General features: G+C 37.4%; 1 protein-coding gene across 7 annotated transcripts in view; it reads right to left on the bottom strand.

Moving 5' to 3' along the window:
* LOC145987648 (otoferlin-like) overlaps positions 1–22,882 on the bottom strand; it is a 453,910-nt gene that overhangs the window by 167,668 nt on the left and 263,360 nt on the right. For all 7 annotated transcript variants that reach the window (XM_083122142.1, XM_083122144.1, XM_083122148.1 and 4 more), the window contains exon 4: positions 2,012–2,286. In XM_083122142.1, the coding sequence (XP_082978268.1) occupies positions 2,012–2,286 (275 nt within the window). The remainder of the gene's footprint in view (positions 1–2,011; positions 2,287–22,882) is intronic.

The following is a 22,882-nucleotide window of genomic DNA, read 5'->3' as shown; positions in this document are numbered from 1 at the left end:
AGAGCATGTGTTGAAAGTGTCCACAGTTTTCAAGAATGCACGCATCCATCCGCGTTTGCATAATCACAGTGATCGCCGCAATGTTTCTCCGGTGATGTTCCTGATTTCAGTCGAAATGTTGTCCTTTAAAGCTTGTAACGTACGCGGATTGTTTGCATACACCCTGTCCTTCAGTAAACCCCACAAGAAAAAATCTGGACACTGCAAACACGTTCGTACAGTGGGATCCATGAGTATTATCGTGAACATTGTCCATCACCATATTCGTGCACTTAATTTGACCCAATAAGAGCTTCAAGAATTAAAAGAAAACTCAAAACAAGCTGTTGACAAGTTCTTCACCAGCATACATAAAGATCCATTGCTTAAAAACTCATAGGAAGTAAGAGAAAATTTGATGAATATAGTCATGGACGATTTATTTATTGTTTATTTATTTATTTATTGAGAAAATTCCAGATACAGCACAGGTGGCCATTTTACACTGAAATTGTCAACAACGAGAAAGCAATAACAATAATAATAAGCAAAAAAAATTAAGAGTAACAAAAACAACATAAAAGTAAATATCAAATTGACAAAAAAAATAAGTAAAAGATGTGATATTAATTACAAGCATTTCTTCTGATAGAAGACCGAAAGGCAAACTCGGAGGAAAATAGTACACCGTGTCCATAAATATACTGTCATACTTTAAAGTGGTAATTACGTCACTTTGGATAATCGTATTTAAATGAAATTGGTGACATTTGAAAGAAAAACATAAATATTATTGTGCATGTCAACAATGGACACCAATATCAGCAATGAACGAGATCAAACAAAAAACTGAACACTCCTGACAACAATGGACGAGGCGGGTTTATTGTTGGATATTTAGCAGGCAGGTAGGTTACATGTGAATTGTTTCCTTTAAAATTGTGTTGTTATTACAGAAGATTTAAGAACATAGTTGGTGTGTTTTAGAATATCATTACACGCAGAGTTTTGGTGAACGTGTTGGTGGGTAATACTGTAATACTCATGGAACCACTTTGTGTCTTTTAACCTTGCAGAATAAGTGCTGCTACCTGTCAGTAGTGTTGTCCACGGGACGAGACGGGACAGGCTTTTAAAAATTCGAGACGAGACGAGATTTACCATGTGTCATGAGACAAACGAATATTTTCGAGACGAGACAGCATTTCCACGAGGCAACACTACCTGTCAGATCATCTGCACACTATTCGACTCAGTACGGTCCACTGAATTATTATGTCCGTAATTTCGAACTGTTATATACATCACCTGCAGCATTATTAGCAAATTAATCAGACCGGTTCTATAAGAATCACCCTGTATTAGCACGGGTTTTACAAAGAAAGTTGGACTATTTAGTCTTTAACATGTCGATTTAGTCTCGAATAAAAGTTGCTTGAAGCACACTAACTCGTATTTCAATCTTGAAAAGTAGTTTCTCTCTCGTTTTAACTAAATATTACTCGAAAAAAGACTAAGTTCACTGCAAACTTGAGAAGCAGTTATTCTTTATGTTTGACTGAATGTTACTGGAAAAACGACTAAATTGATTTCTCGCATTTCATATACACTAAAATAAACTGATGAAATGTCGCTTCTCACTTTTGACGAAATTTAGGTCGGAGCTAGTATGAGGGCTAGACTGAGTCAAAACTGATTATTATTTAAAATTCATTTTGGAATAAATGAACGAAATAAATTTGTTGGGTGTGTCGGCACATAAGGCCATCTTGCACCCTTCAATATATGAGAGAAAATAGCCCCTTATATAAAATTTAAAGAAAGGAATGTAAAAAGCTCCTTGGGGAAAGATAAAAGTGGAAGGTTATGAAGTCGTTTTAACAGTGTGATATCTGGATAGAAGTTAAAAACATGTCTCCTTTAATTTGGGCTATTTCTGCCGTACAAGATAATGGCTGCATTTGGTCTCGTTGCTCGTTGAATGAGCCGCCTAAAATGTGAAAGACAAAATTGGAACAAAGGCAGCACTCACCGCTTCCTCTCTGGTCCAGGGCTCTTCTCCGGGGCACTGAGCGACCCCTTGGAGCCCCTGACGGGCGACGGGACCCCTGCGAGGGACCCTGCCAGGGACTGCCAGCTGCCCCTCCTGCCCCCCTGCGGGAGGTTCCGCTCGAGGTTGGCGATGTTCTGCTCGATGTCGATGAGCAGCTGCTGGTCGTCGTCCAGGGCCTCGTAAGCCTCGTTCCCCGTCCACGACGACACTTCGCCATCCGGAGGGTTGTAGAACACGTCGAAGCTCACAGTCGCCTGAAGGAAAACATCAAGAAAATAACATTAGAGACATGTCCAGTGAATTCGAGCATGGTGCAATGTTTTCAACATACTATGAGTATCAAAATAATATACGAAATATTGTGATGGTTCTTTTCTAGAGGCTTCCTCACTCATATAATAACCTGCCTCCAAATGTGGACATATTCTTGCCAGAACAAAGTTTTAGAAAATTGTTAACGATATATGTATAATTTTGATTTGTTTTCAGTGCTACCTTGTACTCTATTTTGTTGTTGTTGTTATTGTTATTTTCCTGCTGTTACTGTTTCAGTGTAAAATGGTCATTCAGTACTGTATCTGAAACTTTAGGTGAAATAAATAAATAAATGTACTACTTTTGTACGGTTACTGAGGAACTTTTAGATTTCACAAAATATTTTACAGAAGTGTAATTCCGCTTGACAACTCTCGTGATGGCACAACGAGAAAATTAAATTTATGCAACTTTACAAAACTCTTACATTACCGATTATGAAAATATTAATACCGTGTTTCGGGTCAGCATCTATTGTATAATTTCCAATTGAAATGTTTACATTTAGTATATCATCACCTTTTGATTTAATCACCATGTATATCAATAATTATTTAAAAAAAATAGGCTGAATTTTTGTGTTGTGTATCATTATTCTCAGAATTTTAAACCTTAAACTTACACTTGAACTATAGCTGTGTAAGAAACTTTCGGCTCACCGCGAGCTGCGGTAGCTGACGCAAATGCTTTGATATCTCAATCTCAACCTCAGGCAGCGCGGCGGCGACAACAAAAGAGACGTAAACGTCCAACAATTTTTCTATGTTGGAAGAAAAGTTTCGTCTTTGCGCTTGCAACAGAGAGCATTGTATTTCTTTACTTTGAAATTTAACACGGAAACATTAACAATTATTTTCAAATATATACAGTGTGTCCCAGAAAGGGGTTTACGCTATTTGAATGTTAATAACAGAGAAAGTATTACAGATAACCTGATGGAACTTTTTGTATCTGGATCTGTCATGATTAGTGCTTGTTGCCATTCATTTGTTTTTCTTTAATTTCAGTTCAGTTGCCAGTAGTGACAAGTAATTGACAAGATGGCTGGGAACATTTCCGTTGAGCAACGGAAGTGGATTTTAAAGTGTTTTTGCAAATGTGTGAACATGAAAGAAGTGCAGAGACGATGGCGGGCAGAATTTGATGTATGGACTTCTGGGGGGATGTTGTGAAAGTTTGTACCACTGCTTCCATCCCTCTTTCGTCGGATACTGATTTCTTCCTGCCACACCGCCCCAGATCATACACAGTTCCTTCCCTCTCAAACTTGTCGCGTAATTTCGTAATTGTTACACGTGACGGTGGCGCAGTATCAAATTCTGCCCGCTCAACGGAAAGGTTCCCAGCCATCTTGTCAATTACTTGTCACTACTGGCAACTGAACTGAAATTAAAGAAAAACAAATGAATGGCAACAAGCACTAATCATGACAGATCCAGATACAAAAAGTTCCATCAGGTTATCTGCAATACTTTCTCTGTTATTAACATTCAAATAGTGTAAACCCCTTTGTAGAACACTCTCTATATATACACATATATTACGAATCTTGAAGCTGAAGCAGTTGTCTATACCCCCAAAAAGAGAACATTTCCCAATTTTCCTAAAAACTCGCCCGGACCATTTTTAGGACTGGAAAGAGAGGACACGTCTGGGTAAAAGAGTACGTCTGGTAACCCTATACTTTTGTCTCACAATTGCCACTTGTATATTGTCAACCTTTCACCTTTTACTCAACAGATGGTGCTTCAAACATAATGCGAGAGTATTTTGTTGTAAATATGATCGTATTCTTCCAAGACCATCTTGAGGTTCAGGCCACAGCGCTCAGTGAAGACGTCATCATCTGGAGGCGATCGTCTTAACGCTGTAAACCCCTTGTCGTATTTTTATCATAGAGAATTAAGCTATATTTATTTCTTTTATGAACTTAAATTTTGACATTTACCTTCCCGATGAATATAGTTAGAAGAGAAAAGTAGAATATTGAATATTTATACCAAAATTTTCATTCAGGAAGTCACTATGGCCACCACAAAAATTCCTAGCATAGCACAATGGCGTCGCTAGGCCATCTGCTTTGGGGGGGCTGCAACCAGATACATGACTTACTACTATTGTAAATATTTTTAATGTTTGAAAATAGCAAAGTGATTAATAAGACAATAATATATAACAAGCATAAGGAATTAAAACTAACATAGACTTAGTGCATTAATTTTTATGAAAACAGATGGATATTCTTGTCCTGTGTTTCTATGTGAACTATGTCTTTATGTATCAGCTGTACTCTGCGATTCGAATTTCTTGCAAAATTATCAATAACACAATCCACACACAATTCATGACACTCTTCCTTTTCTATGGCCAGTATTGCAAGTGAGGAAAGTCTGTCTTGGCCCATACTATTACGCAAAAATGTCTTGATTCTCTTCAAACAGCTAAAACTCCTCTCACACGATGCTGATGTCACAGGAATTGTCACTGCAATTTGCAACATTCTGCATAAGTTCGGAAATATGTCTTTTGGAATGGCCTTCATTAAATGTACTATGGATGTGATGGTGTATGTCAAGTTCTTTAGGCAATTTTTTGCAACCATGATTTCAGCGATCGGCACTTGTAATTGAAAATAGTCACAAAAACCACTCAAGAATTGAGGGTTCAAAAACAAGTCAAAATTTGTTGTAAGTAAAGAAGGTAACATATGCTGAATTCCAACCAGAACACTGGAAGTTGCTTTATCTTTGAAAAGACTTTCCAGCTCATTTATCATTCGATCAACGATAGTGTAAAAAAGTCCGCAGAATGCAGGTTTATCGGTATCAGTTTTGTGCCCCAGGGTTTCATTTTCAACGTGGTCTTTCGGTGATGATGGTAATGTGTGAACACGTTTGTAAACTTTTGAATAATATTCAACACTTGTTTCATTGAGAGTTACCTTCTGTTTCGCAAATGACTCTGCCTCTTTGCATACAGAGTTAAAATATTCTTCATTTCGCATAGCACGTAAAGTGTCAAGCACTGCATTAACACCTGCAATTGCCTCCGCAATATCAAGGCTTGGTGACTGCAACTTGTTATTGAAAATTTCTGTTATGGACAGAAGCTCAATGAAAATAAACGTCATGGTTGAGAATTTTCTCAAAAATTTATAAAGGGCTGTACATTTATCTGCTGAATCTGATGGTTTCCTCAGATATTTCAAAAGAGCATCATAAGTTTTTCTCACCGCAAGTAGAGACCTTATTTGGCAGGCCCATCTAGTGCTACTTAGATTTTTTAGTTCTGCACGAACATTTAACTGCACGAACATTTACTTTGAATAATAAATTTGTCCATTGTTGTACGAACAACAGTAAATGTCACAAAAAGCTATGATAACAAACACACAATATCACAAACTCCGTAACACAAAACGCACCACTACCGTTTCCTCGCGTAGCAACCGTTGTGAAAATAGAACAAATGACGGCGATCGTTTGCACTGTTACCACCTAAAGACATGACGTGTCAGATGTAAGATCGTGGTTTAAAAAAAACTTTGTCACAACGAAACGATTCTTTCCCAGAATATGTATCTAGAGGTATCTTCCTGCATTAACAATTGTTCAAATATGTTTTCTCAAAATACTGCATGTAATAATAGCTAAAAATTGGGGGGGCTTATCGAGGGATTTGGGGGGCTCAAGCACCCCCTAAAAGAGCCTAGCGACGCCACTGGCATAGCACAAAGAACGGGTTGAAAACCGTTAGAAACTTCCTGGCGGAAAAATTTAAACATTGTATATATTTGAAAAATATTATTGGGAATATTTATCAGCTACAGTAAAACTCGTAACCCCTTTTGTATGAACTGTTGTATGTAAAAATCAATTGATTAAATCAAAACCCCGAATGTTAGGTTGACCGCAAACTTTTCAAGTTACCTAATGAATTAAATTGTCTTTAACTTTACCAAATTAATCAACCATATAATGCAGATATTCTGTGTAGCTATACAATCTCAATACAAAAACTTAATTTCTATATCGTTGCACCAAAAGCGAAAGTTATTGGTACAAGGGCAATGTTACATTTCTGTGTATAAAGACTAAACGTAAATAATTTGTCACATTGTAATTTCGACCCTATTGACTTATTGAACGAAAGATAATAAACCAATTGAATCTTTTCATTGTAGTTAGTAAGATCTGTGACAATAACTAGAGTTTCCAACATTTTCATTGAAAAGAAAAAGCAGATTAATATTTCGATCTTAGCGTTCACTTGGGAAATAAACATTTGGAATATTTCTTCACACTGTCTTTACTCTGTTAATAAAATCGTGAAGAATGTTAAAAAATTATGAAACAATAAACATTATCACTGATTTAATAATCAAAGTTACGAACATCGAAGCTTCACAAATACAAAAAATAAAAAGCAGTTCATATGAACAGTTTTATTTAATTTAATACATTTGTAGTTCATATTAAGATAGCTAGGTAACAAAATGCTTTCTGTGTGAAAACATTTGTGTTTGAAACATAAGTAATATATTCTTAGATAATTTTACACACGAATATTTCATCGAAGTTCTTGTTACACATCGCACCCTTGTATTTGAATGCACAACATATCTTCCATTAGCCTTCGATTAGCCTAAAGAAGCATAAAGCGAGCTAAAATAAGAATGTAAATGTACACATGTATCAACTTTGCCCTGTCGTATAGCTTTTTCATTAAGCATATTTCGAAACTGAAAATTTGTGCAAATAATATGAATATGTTATCGAATGCTTGCATAAAAGTTACACTAACAAACTGCTTGTAGACACGAACGTATATTTTAAACGTTGACTAAATCTTGCAATCATAAGCAACAACGCATCTTAACGTCAACCAACGTTTGTAATTCAGGGTAAATTTAAAAAAAATTTGACAAGAGATAAAACATGAACACATTTAAGAGTATATTGCATGCCTATTCCGGACACATGAAATGTTTACATCATGAACTATTACTCCTATTTATTTATGAGTATAAAACCTCTGTTACTTAACTTGTATCTTTTCGTAGGGACCGAATGGCATGGAATTGCGCTAAAGATTTCTCATTTTCAACAACATCTTGAAGAAATGTGAACGTTACTCTTACCTTTTTAATCATAATTGTCTCTGTAATTGAGTACACAGCACTTATACACCAGACCTCTTGCACATTTAAGCATATTTACACGTCATGTAAACTCAATTACAGTTCTTAAATTTGCATTACAATCCCATATTCACTAAAAAGGTTCAACATTGATTCCGAAGAAGCAAATCAAACTGGCGGCTATCTCGCCTCCAGTTGATGACGCTTAGTCATGTGACCGGAGCAAGCCATTAGGCTTTCAGATAGAGAAGGTAATGAATGATTCTTCCCGATATGGAACTAACGTAGTTGAAAAAATGATATTTTTCTTTCGGAACAGAGCTGTGAGTTATTTTTCTGGAAATACTCATTACTTACGTAGACACAGAGTTCCAGTTTGCCGCATTTCAGTGACGTAGTCTACGTTCTTCATTAATAGAAGCACATTACCAAAAAATGCAAAGAAATACACTGAGCACGAGTCTTCTGAAATTTTCTTCTCTTTAACATTTAAACAGGCGGAAATGGTGAATGTTTTCAGCTTGACCAAAAGGGTCGAAATTATTTTTTCGTGTTTCGTGTGATCAAAGATTGAATGCATTGTTTGACTGACTTCAAACTTTACTGTTGGGTTAATTGGGGCAAAGGAGAAAGGACGACGGAAAAGCAAGGAAAATGGGGAAAAGGAAATATTGCATGAGGTGTGTTGGTTGCAGTTACAGAGCTCCATACTTGTCTACAATTTAGGCAACATAAACACCGCCATACTCTACTAAGCTACCGCGGCAGCACATCTCCATGTGTAGGGGAAGCTTATATGAATGTTTTAATATGTACTGTGGTGTATAGGCCTGCCAAGGCTCCGCCGAGTTCTTTTCCTGCCTAGGGACAACTCAGCAGTTAGCAAAGGTTCCTGCTCCCCGTCTTCTGTCGACAAAATATGAGGGCTATTCACTGTGGATGTTTACATTTCTGTGCTTCCTTGGCGCGGGCGGGAACTTCACTTCCGGTTTTGATATGAATAACATGGAGCAAAGGCAGTGTCTTAAGAAAAGGCGACCATCATTGTGTGGCTTTTAATTACAACACGAGGTTGTGAACGAATATTTTTTTCTCGGGTATCTGTGCACAGTTTTCAGACAGATCCGATACGGAAAAATCATAGGATTCAGGCAGAAAAGCGAAAAGACTGGACACAAACACGAGGGAATAGGCTCTATAGTCGGCACTACATCACCGGAGTAATTCAAGTGGAAATATTTTACGTGTTTCGAAGATTATAACTGTCTAACGCACATGTGTTGACTAAATTTAAAAATTGGAACTGTTTATAATCATTCAGAATTCCACAAATTATAATTTTATGTGAGGTCAAATAATGTAAAGTTTATTAATAAAATTTTTACTAACATCTAAAGTCTTTTCTTAAACGACACTTGCAAAAGTTAAAATTAAAATACAATAACTGTGCATTTCAGTATTGTAACTATAAAATGTAAAAGAATTAATGAAAAATAGTTGTGCTGGATATTCACTCGGCTTGTGGATCGAATAACATGAAAAATAAATAATAATAATAAATATCGAATAAAATTTGTATATATAATTAGTTTAGTAATTAGCTATTGTACAATAACATTTATAACCGTCGTAATTATTATACAGGTAACTACTATTCTACTTTTATTAAAGGCCTTTACCTCCTACAAAAATTTCTGACGACGCTCTCTCTAAACCATATGATAAATTTAAAGGGGTTGTGGTTGAATACACAATGTTGAAAATTATACTTTTGCATAATTAATGTAAGATTTATTTCAACCTGCAGAAGTCTTAGCACGAAACTGTTGGAAGAAGATCAACATTGTCTTGGAAAATATTATTTTGTCCCTTATATCTGCATCTAATGGATCCGGGAATTTCCCAATTTTCTCCACATACTTTCGTTTATCTCCACCGCTTTCAAATTTCAAGTGATCCAGTCGGTATGCGATCTTTTGTAACAAAATAAGCTCGAAGATAAACTGTATCCCACTTGTTTACATTGAGAATTTGGTCAAACCGGAAGTTCTTAGTCGATAGTCGATAGTCGAATTGCCTGATCGATTATTTTTTGTTTACTCAGATAAGGAATATGTAGTGCAGTCGGAGAAAGAGGTAAAACGTAGTTTTGGGATAGACAAGGGAGAGAAGAATGGAGTTCAGTGAACACGTGTGTGTTGTGAGTGCGTAAAAGCCATAGAACAGGATACCATAGGCCAATACACCAGGTATGTGTTTCCAGGGGTCATATATATATATATATATATATATATATATATATATATATATATATATATATATATATATATATACCGTCAAACGGGGTAACTTCGTACAGATTTTGGCATATTCTAATGTGACCTGCAAAATCCGTGACGAGTGACAACACGAAAATTATACGCGAGGAGCACTTTGTCCTTCACAAATGTACTGAAAGAATACCAAAGAAATTCCAAAATATTAGGGGGGCAAATACGTCAGCATTTTCGTGACGAAGTTACCCCAGAAAATGGGGTAACATAGTCATGTCTGCGTACGTCCCTAGCAGGTCAAAATTACCCCCATGAAGAGGTAAGATCGTCACGCAAAATGGTACGAATTGGAAAATATATCCTCTTGTCAAAGTAGTGACGTTTGTGTGTCTTTTATTCTTAATTTATTTTAATTTTTATTTGTTTTTAAACACTGAAATCTTACAATGTGTTTGAAAACAAAACAAGTTCAGCACATGTATCATGAGGAAACAAAGAACAAGGTGTTTCGGTACAAAACATAGACAATAAAATCAGTCATCGTCTTCACATGCCTCACACGTGTAATATTTGTCTTTGAATCTCTTGTTACACACACCACAAATCCATTTCATACAGGAAACGCACCGAAACCTATTAGGTCTACTGTACGTGCTGTATTCATACTTGCATATCACGCAAAGATCTTCAGTGGACGATTCCCCCGTTCCGGTATTTCCAATTTGCCATGGCTCACTACTGCCGCCAGGAACAATCTTTTTGCCTCTCCTCCTCATCTGTGTCGTAGTGGTATTTGCATGGAGGTTCTGCGACACCTCTGCAAGGCTACAATCCATCTCCTTGCGGACACTTGTAGGATCATGCTCAGTCTTCCTGTTAGTTGCTGTAGCTTCACACTCCCTTTGTTCCACCAGCATGTGACTCCTACCGACAGTCTCATGACGAAGTTACCCTCAAAGACGAATTTACCCCGTTTGACGGTATATATATATATACATACATACATATACTACATACATGGTCCATTTATAATGATAGTACGAATTTTTGATGCTTGTGCCTCTATCACTCCTGACATTTTGGGACTCACAGCGTGGAGCTTCAGACACCATGTTTTGAAATGCTTTGAAGAGAACGGTCATCATTTTGAACATTTGCGCCTTTAAACATTTATTTGTGTACCTCCAATGATAATTAACTTGTAGTAACATACTTAATTTTGTTGTTCATATGAAACTGTTCCTTGAAACCAAAGAGTTGGAACAAATTAATATTATTTATTGTTACACAAAAACATAAATTGCAAACAATTTTCTTTTGACGAATTCTTTGCACACATTTTTTGAATAAAATTCGTTCTTGCAATGTTCTCAACGGAAACCAAAACTTTTATTACATAAAGGGAACAAAATGAAACTGAAACTATTATGTTTATACATGTTCGAAGGTTGCAATTCTTTTACAAAATTTTTCGAACAAAAAATACTTCTTTTTCAACACGGAATCCAAATATGTAAAACGAATGGGGGTGTTCCATTTGAAATTTCACATTTACCCCCACCCCCCTAAGGGGTGGGTGGCGGCGACGAAATTTTTGTTGCATTGACTTACTCCCTCAATAGTATCAAACTTTTATTCTGTGCAATTTTTCGATTCGATGCATTCTGCATGCGATATTCAATACTATCATTATAAATGGACCACGCGGTACCTATATATATATATATATATATATAAGTCGAATAAACTAGTTAAAAGGGTTTCGTCTAGTGTTCCGTGAGCGGTGTAAATTAATATGGTCTCATTCAGTCACGGCTGTCGTAATTACCATAATACATGGTGGAGGCGCCGGGCACAGTCGTACAGTACTATTAAAGAGTACTATGTATTAAACGAACCGGTACGATCTGTTGGCATTTCTGACGAGACGGAACGGGAAGGTTCCAGATATTCACGAACCAGAACGCCGTTCCGGTACGCTCCGGTCCATTTTGAGCCCTGAACGTGCTTAAAACTAGCTCAGAGATTGGATCACACTCCATTCCTCCGTACATAGTCCTAAACGATTTTCACGAAGATCCCTGTACGTGACACAAAAGCAAATTGATTAGTTTCTCGCGTGCTGCACAGAAAATTTACTATTTTTGCCTCGAGCCTAAAGGAATCTATAATGTGAACAGGGTACTTGACAACCTTGAGATAAAACATTGTGTATTTTCGTCCTGGATTGACACACAAACCATTAAAAATCGACAAAGCGTCCGCTTTGCTGTATTATCAGGTGGCTGTGCACGACAGAACCACTATTCCATTGACGTCCGTGAAGGAGAGGTCAATGCTTCAAGTGTGCACTTGACTCCAAGTGACGTCATAAGGGTGGACGGATGGAAGTCGAGTAGTGTCAACGATACACACGAGTAGGCCTCGGTACAGGGGCACCGACTTGTCAAAATTATTGGGGGGGGCTCTGATCACTGAAATAAATTAATGAATGACTCACTCTCTCCATTTTTTAAGTTTTGGCCTCAGTGTTCGGAATCTCATAAAAGCCCATGAATTCCTTAAAAATATCAAAATTTTTATTCACAGTTCGAATGCAGAATATTAATTGTCCACGGATGGATATGTCACAAGTTTCGTCAAACAAAATAACAAAACATTCCAGACTTTTAATATCTGCTACCACGGAGCGCAAAACAGATCTCCCTAATATATGAATGATCTCGTTCTGAATGTCATGTGAGAGCCATTTGTAGCCCGAACGTCCCATCCAGTCTCCTAGTTCATGCACGTCTTTTTTAAATTCTTTATAGTAAAAATTTTAACAATACTCATAATTACAGTAATAAGTCATGTGTTTTGCTGTCTCTGGTCATAGCCCCCCCCCCAAAGTTGATGGTTTAGCGGTCTCAGCCACAAAGTTGATGGTCTAGATTCTAGAACATTTCAAATGTGTATTTAAAGTTAAGTTCATGTGGCACAATTCAGAGTAAACTTTACAAGAGAAGCAAAATAATACATTAGATCCTCTTACGCAAAATTATTTGGGGGCTCTACCTACACATCGTTAACATTGGGGGGGGGGGAGGCTCGAGCCCCCCAAGCCCCATGGAGTCGGCGCCTATGCCTCGGTCTCTTGTCTTTTTCGTAGAATTGTACTTCCTTTCTATTTGATCGTTTTCCCCCAAGTTTTATTCCCCGTTTACTGTCCCATTTTCTTCATTAATCAATATATCTCTCCCTCTGTCTGTTGATCTTCTGATACATCTCACCTTTTCCTTATTTCTCCTTGTTTTTCTTTCTCCCTCGATTTTCTACTCTTTCTTGTTTCTCTCTTTCTTCTTGATTTCTCTTCATATCTCCCTCTCTCTCTCTCTCGAATTTTTCTTTCTCTTTTTCTCTCGCTTCTTTATTTCTCTTCGCTTTCTCCCTCTCTCTCAATTGATTTTCTCTCTATCTCTCTTTGTCTTTCTTCTTTATTTTTCTTCGTTTACCCTGTCTCTCTCATTCGCTTGTTTATTTCTCCTTTCTCTGTCACTGAATTCTTTATTTCCCTTTCCTTTCACTGATCTCTTCCATTCTCTCTCATTGTCTCGTTTTTAATTCTCTTGCTTATCATTCTCTACCACTCTTTCATTTATTTCTTTCTCTCCCTTAAATCATTTCTTTCTTCCCATTGCATGTAAGCATGACTGTTGTATACCACTAACGAAATTTTTATGCATATTAAAAACCAACTCTTCATTTATCGAGTTGGGAACAAATTTATGAACAGTAGGGGCAGGAGAAACAAAATATAAAGGGGGAGAGGATTTGATGCTCTCCCCTTGAAAATCGAACCGTGATTATCAGGGAATAGATTTACATGTACTAAAGAAGTATTAAATCTCATCGGTGCAAAATAATGGCAACCAACAATTTGACCGAAATTGAGTCACCGTTGTTTCACGAGCCTATATAGGCTTATCTTCCCTCCTGTTTTGTCAGAGTTCGTAGGCGATACTGCCATGTATGTTTTCTGGCTTGAGCAAAATTATACCATCAGCACCTTTTCGTAGCAATGGTCGCCGTGCATGGGAAACATCCACGTCCATGAAATCAATTGGAAAGTGAACTTTTCGGAGATATAAGCAGTGGAAGTTCCTTAGATAGTTAGGAAAGTATGAGTATTTGTTTCTTTCGTTTTCATTCATTGGTGGTTGAATACCATTATGTTGAACCGGTAAAAAAAGCTTTGTGTTGAATACCATTATCTTGCACCTAAATTCTCTTGTAAAAAATATTTCCGTGTTGCCATTAGAGACTGCTCACATGACCTCGGATGATAAAGTTTAGTTTAGAAGGGAAATTACGTAGAAAACCGCAAAAGAAAAGGAAATGCAGCCAGTGGGTGCGGTACCAACAGAAGAATTTTCGAAACAGTGGGCATGAATATATATCAACTGCAAAGAAAAAGGTGAAAGTAGCCGCTCCTGATGAAGACTGTATGTGCGCTAAGCATTGTTTCAAAGAACTGCTTGACCTCCAAAATTCATATTTTGCTCCTATATGAGACTGATTTACACTAATCCCTTAAATTGTAAGATGAAGCATTTGTGTTATATTAAACACTTTTTGAAATAAAACCTACATTATTTGTGTGTACTGAATTTCACCTATCATGCATCTCTTAAAATTAGGAAATAACATTGGTAAACAACAGTTGGTGCAATACAATGGTATGCCACATCAATGTTTTACAAAAATTGTCTCCAATATAATTTTATTATGAAAATATTTTCTTACTGTAATATACAGATTGCGTGTTATGTGATCATTGAATGTATATTTTACACGTAAATCATGGTTTCAAGACATTTAATAAATGTCTCAAATATTCAATTACCTTTATCTCAAAAGTGCCTTCTCGTGGGTTGCCACTTTCTTGCCCCGAGGGGCAGAAATATGTTTTAGTTATCCTAATCGAAATATGGAATTGAATATGGACGTACAATTGTAAAAAATGGCAATTTCCATTGAGCAAGTTTCTTACCTAGCTAAATAAAATGCAATTAATTGTAACGCAAAATTCGAATACAAATGTGCTTTATTTTTTGTTATGAAAAAAATGGATCACCAAAATTTATATTACGTTCTGAAACTTGAATCTCGTTTTGTTTCCCTCAAGGCAGATATATTTTGACCGAAACTGCGTTCTACATAGATAGATGAATCAGACAATACTTCCAGGTTCTGTCCGCCATTACCCGCAAAGTACTTTAGAAGCTGCACCTTTTTCCCACGATTAGTGAACTGTGTTAATTTCCACCAATTTGACCCATCTTTGCTATTCTTATGCATCACAGAACTTCCATGATACTTAATAGACAAGTACCTTCAATCTGCCAGAAACGAATAATGCCGAAGGTTGCCGAATACACACGAAAGAGAGACATACACAGAGAGACAGAGAGAGATGGAAGTAAGGAATGGAGATAGAAAGCAAGAGGAGACAAGAATAAAGAGAGATAGGACGAAAAAAGAGTAAGAGAAAGAAAGGGGGGAAATAGAGATATATGATGGAGGGGAAAGAGAAAATAGGAGTAGCAAGAGACGAAGAAAGAAACAGGGAGCAAGTGATTGATTGATTTTCTGCCACTTTTAGCTAATCGAGAAGATGAGGTTGAATGGTGATAAGATTCATTTATTTATTTATCGGCTTTTGTACATGGCGAAGTTAAGGCTTTAATTAACGCCTTTTCTTACACTTAACCATGTGCTTACATCTGTTTACAAATAAAGTTAAAAGAAACAAGATAAAAATAATTCAACAAAAAATATATATCGTTTATAAACGCAAACACAGACACATGTTCACCCTTTCACACACATAAATAAAAAGGCAGTACAGTTTATATTACACACACAGACACACACACTGCCACATATAACACAAAATACATAACGTTACGTCCATAATTGACCTGAAATATCACATATTATCATTTTTGTTCCCGTGCCTTACTTTCTTCACTCATTCTCTGTATCTTGCTACAACTTAGTTTGGGAAGACAAATTTTTAATTTTAATTATTTTATGGAAGTAATTTTAAGAGCTTTTTGATTGCCATAATTGAGGAAGAGACATGGACGTCAGGTGGCAACTTGTTTCCAATGCCTGCTGAGGAAAGAGATGAGACGGACAAAGAAATAACCACAAATACAGTCCCTATCAACTTTTTTCATATAAATGAATCCTGACCGAACGTTTTTGGTACAAATATGGAGTGAAATTGTATGGAAGTAATATAGTGTGTGAGGCATATATTGGCGAAAAAGATATTGCTATACGTCTTGTAGTTCTTGAGATACGAAAGTGGAAAATCAAATTTCTTAACTGAAAAATCCAACATTTTGAAGTATACAGATGAATGTGTATACACGTAACCGACGTCGTTATGACAGTACTGAATTTTTTCCAGTATTGTGGAACATGAACGAAGGTTTTGGCGCAAAAGAAAAATCCAAATTTTTTTATCGTGTTTTATATTTTTTTTTCTAAAATTCGCAAAAATAAAAAAAATGCAGCGTAAACTGAGAGGTCTTCAGATAACAATATCTTCCTCACCGACTGCGCTGGAGTGAACAAATTTTATCAGTCATTAGTTGAAATGCGTGCCAATAGATGGCGCAGAAAGATATATCTCGAGTAGTAGCATTGTGCAAGTCCAAATCTGTTTTCGTTACGCTTGATAATGAACAGGCTGTTTGAATCGCAAGCTACGTGATAATGGGGGAAAAAAATCTGTGCTCGTGGCCGTGAAGTTGCAATTAATTGTTATGTACAGATGCAGTAGGTTTCTCTCATAGAGAATTTGCAGTCGCATTAAATGTGAATAAAACCTGCGTGGCGAACACAATACACAAATTCGACCAGCAAGGTACAGTGGTTGATAAACCACGCTGCGGCCGCCCCAGGGTAACGTCTGTACGCGAGGACCGGATTATCGCGAGAGTGGCAAAGAATAACCGTAAAGCCCCTCTTCCAGCGACAATGAGGGAATTTGAAGATTCCATTAATAAAAGGGTCTCAAAGATGACCATCTCGCGTCGTCTGGGGGAATGTGGACTTGCGTCTTACGGTCCTCTCAAAAAGCCATTGCTCAACAATGTACATAAGAGAAATCGTGTCAAGTGGTGCTAAAATAAAATAAACTGGTCCATGGAACATTGGGGTAAGGCTTTTCAGTGATGAATCGAGATTCATGCTGTACAGCTCCCGAAAAGTGAGAGTTCGGAGGACAGCAATCGAAAAACTTCTTCCCAAATGTCTCGTGCAAGCTGTTCAGGGTGGGGGTCAATCAGTCATGATCTGGGAATGCATGTCTGCTGCAGGGACCGGGAATTTGAGATTCATTTCTGGCACTATGTATTCACGAGAATACATCGAAACAATGATAGATAACATGCTCCCGTCCGCCCAGAAGCTCCACAACGGGTACTTCGTCTTCCAGCAGGACAACGCGACTTGCCACACGTCAGCAGCAACAATGGCTTGGATTCAAGCGAGGGAAATCCCATTCTTGCCTTGGCCAGCACGAAGTCCGGACCTGAATCCTATAGAAAACCAATGGAATACCATTGTAACCAGATGCCAGCAAGTAACTTCGTGAACAGATCTCCGAAGTATGGAATGAGTTTACGCCCCAAGAATGCCAGAAATGGTCCGCAGCATGAGAAAACGTGAGCAAATGTGCTTGAAACTTAAAGGTGGACCTATTGACTATTAAAATTTCACAGTTCATTCATCTAATTTCAGGAGAAATGTTTGTTTCCAAGTATATTTTCAAAGTTCCGATTTAATGATTGATTGATTTGGTGTTTTAAGTCCACTTTATGCACAGTAAGGCTATTCGGGACTGGGCCTACAGTTTAAAGTGGGATCCGAACCACTATGTGCCTCCACCGGGTATCGAATCCGGGACCCTTTGATTACAAGGCGACGACGCTACCACTGTGCAATCGGGGAGGCCTTCAGATTTAATGATTTTACAAATTGTACCTTTAGTTGCATCTATTAGTTATAAGTGCATTAATATGCCCTTACACTTTCTTGATTAAATAATAATTCCAATTTTGTTTTAAAGTATTTATTTCATGAAAAGCACTCGCATATGTACTTTTTCTGTCAAGACGCCAGAGCAAACTGCAGTCCAGGATGTACTACGTGGAAAAGAAGTTGACATTTTTATTTATTCTGGAAGGCCCACCCCTCTCACCTAAGAGAGAGATTAGGTGATCGAGATTAGGTGGGAAAGAACAACCAATACTTAAAATACAATTGCAGATCACGGTATTGCCGTGACTTACAGAGAGTTGCATTGAAGCTTTCTTTATTGTTAATTTTGAATTTAAAGTTTGTTGCGAACTTCCAATTACTGTGTACATTTGCAGATGTTAATTCGTACCTTTCAGCATACGCACCAAGTCTTTGCCTCGGAGATAACCAATTTCCCCGGCAAGAATAATTCCTGTTGCCTCCATTTGCACGGTTTCCGTTTCGCATTACGACGCAGGCCTAACGTCCATATTTCTCCATTATACCCTAAATGGCGTCGCGCGGAAGGCATTAGGCGTAACTGGGCGTAATTCACATTCAGCCACTGGCTCCCTCTGCCGAGCACGGCGATATTCTGTGTTCTCTCTTTTCTTAATGGTTGCCATTACGGGAAAATATATTTACTTCCCGTTGGATGAGTTTATTTTGCAAACTTAAGTGAATTTTTTTTCTAGTTGACCTTGAAATGTTTTTCATTTATGAAATTACCATATAAGCACAGTTGGGCAGCAAAGTAACGAGTCACACTTCTATATATATATATATATATATAAAAATGGATGTATGTGTGTATGTATGTTTGTTCCGGCATAACTCTCGAACGCCTGGAGCAATTTCAACCAAACTTGGTCCACATATGACTTACAATCTGTAAAGAAATACTGTGGGGGTAAGACACCCCTATGGGTGGGGGTGGGAAGGGGGGTGAAATGTAAAAAGTAATCGAAAACGACCGATATTAGTGTGGAATCCATAGTTTTCGGGGTCGCTAAGATGAATAATGACACTCCCAATGCCGTTCAACTCCAAGTTCATCACCTATTGGCATGGGGGGGGGGGGGGTGAGAGGGAAAAAAAATAAAATGTCAAAAATGACCTACATTAGTGTCGAATCGATAGTTTTCGGACTCGCTAAGCTAAATAAAATTAGTTACATTTTTACACTATAGTTAGAATTCATAATTATCCTGTCTAGTAGAAGATTGGGATAAATAAATATCCGGGCAACGCCGGCTAATCAGCTTGTTATTAAATAAAAGAGACACATTATTGATGAAAAATTATATATTTTTCTGGACCTTGAAGACAATGCTAAACCTAATAGTAAAGTGTCTCCCAATTAGAGCCTGGCAATATTGTTTTTACTTTGCATTTTTTTGCCTTTTCCTGCCCTTTTTGGCTTTTAGGTAATTTTCAGTAACTTTTTACTTTGTTTTTGCATTTTTAATAATGTTTTTAGGTTTCTTTTTTTGCTCCTTTCCTGTTGTTTCGTGAATTTTATGTGTTTGCTAACCTAACTTACATATTCATATGTTATAATATGATCTTTTTAGCAAGTAAGAAATAAATCGAAAATATTGTCAATGCAAAAGCACAATATTATTTTAATTGAAATATTTGGCAATGGATTATATAATTAATTGTGGTAAATTTATTTTTTCTCCTGCAAACTTAAAATACTTTGTATGAAGCCTAGTGTGAGGTTTCCTTTCTAGCCAGTGTTATCGCTTTAATCTGTGGCGGATTTAAAGTAAAATTAGTCACAATATAAAAAAAATATATAGATTGATGTAGCAAATACACAACTGTCTTTTCTAATGCTGACCTACTACTAAATCGTTCGAGGCCCACACTAAAAGAAAGCATACATAAAAACTTTCCATTTCAAAATCGAAAATTATTTTCAGGTGATTTGTTGAAATTTTTAGGTCATTTTTAAAATAATTTCAAGGTAATTCTATAGGTCATTTTTAAAAAAGTGTTTTTAGGTCTTCAACATTCGAGCCCTAGTTATAAATGATGTTAACTTCATGTAGAATGCTAACTTTGTGACTACTACAGTAAGAGTTAACATTCAATGTAAAGAAAACATAACTAACTAACTAACTCTCTAGCCTTCTTAAACCCGAAGGTTCATGGCTGCAGCAACACAGGCCTTCCATCTTTCCCTATCTTGAGCAAGTTCTATATACTCATTTCCATCCCTACCGATTTCCCTTAGGTCCATCTCAACGTTGTCCCTCCATCTTCGTCTTGGCCTTCCTACAGGTCTCTTACCATCAGGTTTCCCAACAAGAATCCTGTAAACTCCTCTTTCCTCTCCCATTCGTGCCACATGGCCTGCCCACCTAAGTCTTCTTGATTTAATTATTCTAATAATATCTGGACATGAATATAAATTATGTAGTTCTAAATTATGTAACCTTCTCCACTCACCTGTCTCCTCATCCCTTTTAGGTCCAAAGATTTTCCTAAGGATCTTATTTTCAAATACTCTCAATTTATGTTCCTCTTTCAATGTAAGGGACCAAGTTTCACATCCATATAATACTACAGGCAAAATTACTGTTTTGTATATTTTAACTTTTAGTTTCTTAGATATTAAACGAGAAGACAAAAGTTTATGAAGAGAGAAGTAACATGCATTTCCTGAATTAAGCCTACTTTTTATTTCCTCTTTAATATAATTTTCATTTGTTAATATTACTCCTAAGTATTTGAATTTGGAAACTGTTTCAAACGAGTTGTTATCAATAATTAGATTTTGATTATTACCTAACACTTGGTTTCGGCCTGTAAGCATATATGTAGTTTTCTCTTTGTTAACTTCCAAACCTATCTCTGTAGCAGTTTTGAAAAATATTTTAGCATTATTCTTAATTGTATTCACATCATCCCCCAGTAAGTCTACATCATCTGCATATGCTAACAACTGAGTCATGCCATTTAATTTTAGTCCTTCTTTAGTTTCTTTTACCTTCCTAACAGCATATTCTAAGGCAAAATTAAAGAGCAATGGAGATAATGCATCTCCTTGTTTTAACCCATCATGAATTGTAAATTTGTCAGACATATTAATACCCACACGAATTTTACTTTCTGTTTCACTGGTGCATATTTTTATCATACTAACAAGCTTCTTAGGTATTCCAAACTCTACTAATATATTATATAATTTATCTCTTTTTAATGTAAAGAAAACATAGGAATAATAATGTTATATTATGGTAACATAATGGAGAAGCAGTGGAGCTTGAGAGGGAGTAACAACTCTCAAAGCAGCCAATCAACAAGTGAACCGTGGACGTCATCTCAACACAGAACCTATCGCTAACACTCCTGCTTACGGTCGGCTGTTGGTAGGCTCACTACCTACACTTTCACCCTGGAATATCTTGAGCAGGCGAACGAAACCAAGTCTGTACGCGAGTAGTGACTCGAGAGTGGTACGACCAATATACGCTTGAGAGGGGGAGTGACTGCTTCGCTTCGCCCACTCGCTTTCTCCCCATCTCTGCCGTTATGTGCACACTTGCTGCACAGATCGCGAGACGGAGTGTAGACTCGCGGAGTCAGCTGGAGATGGCTCTACATACAATGATGGCCTTTATATTTGTGAATTACTTCAATTGTCAAATTTTATGACAGAAAGATAAGCTACAGACAAGGCTACATCTTTGAAAATGTAGCCCCCTACAGTTACAGCTGTGAAATCTGAAATTTTTCGCTCAAGATATGAGGAAGAATGTTGAGTTCCGAGATTTTGATCGATTGATTTGGCGTTTTAAGTCCGCTTTATGCACATTAAGGCTAATTGGGACTGGACCTACAGTTTAAAATGGGATCCGAACCACTATATGCCTTCACCGGGTATCGAACCCGGGACCCCTTTATTAGAATGCGACTACGCTACCACTGCGCCATCGGGGAGGCCATTGATTTTCGTGAGATTAAGGTTTTTGAAGAGGTTGTGTCCTAATTGCGAACAATGCCAAAATCGTATTAACTGCGAACACATAAAAGTGAGAAATAATTCCATGTCCTAGTTGCGCACACATGGAACTGTTGTTATTTCAAAAACAAATAAGGGTAGTGAATAAGAGGGACAGTTGGTTTGACTAGCAACAATAGCCAATCTGATTGACTCATCATGGTTTTGTACTTTGTAAATCCCTTTAAGGCCATTTCACCCTTTCAGTTGGGCACCATGGCCTGGCAGTTACCGAAACTTCGTGCCCAGCATATGGGCATCTTGGTAGTGAATACAGGAAGTGCGAGAAGTTTTAAGTCCCAAGGCAGAAAAATGTGTTCGGATTTAGAACACAACCCTTCGAGGATATTCCTATTCATGCAGCATATGTTCGCAATTAGGACTGTTTAAAATTAGGACTGTTTGCAATTAGGACTGTTCGCAATTAGGAATGTTCGCAATTAGGACTGTTTGCAATTAGGACAGTTCGCAATTACGACTACACCTTTGAAGACCAGTTTTTGGACGGTGTTCTCAAAGGATCGTAACGGCTCTAAACGAATGTATCTTCAAACTCAAGGCTCGGGAATAGCGTGTTGATCTGTGTTTAATGGTTTCTGCTAGACCTTAGAGGTGAGGAAATTGCAGGTTCTCTCAGCAGCCATCAAAGAAACTCAGCCAAACGAAAGTTGCTAAAAGATTGCCACCTGTTCTGCGAATCGCCCAGAAGCTACAAAACGAGCAAAAATCGTTCCCGGTTCTTCTGAAGAACGAAGAGACCAGGAAACAAGATTCCAGGCTTCCGTCTCCAACTTTACTTCCCTCCAACCATGCGCTTTTAATCAGATTCCAGCAGAACTCTTCGGAATTCATCACGAGAGGGACTTTTTAATTTCCTTCCAACTCTCCCGCTGGAGCCACTCCTTGATTTTCCTTCCAGGGAAAGATTTGAGAGACATGAAGCTCCGGATGCGAATCAATGTTCCCCAGGAGGGGGAGGGCAGTGTAACATCCCCAAGAAAGGGGGGAGGGCAATGTGACGTCCTCTCTGCCTG

This window comes from Lepisma saccharinum, chromosome 5 (genome assembly GCF_977018435.1).
Source record: "Lepisma saccharinum chromosome 5, izLepSacc3.1, whole genome shotgun sequence".
In the NCBI taxonomy this organism is placed as follows: Eukaryota; Metazoa; Arthropoda; class Insecta; order Zygentoma; family Lepismatidae; genus Lepisma; species Lepisma saccharinum.
The sequence above is the reverse complement of the archived record's forward strand: the minus strand, read 5'-3'. Positions and strand labels throughout refer to the sequence as shown.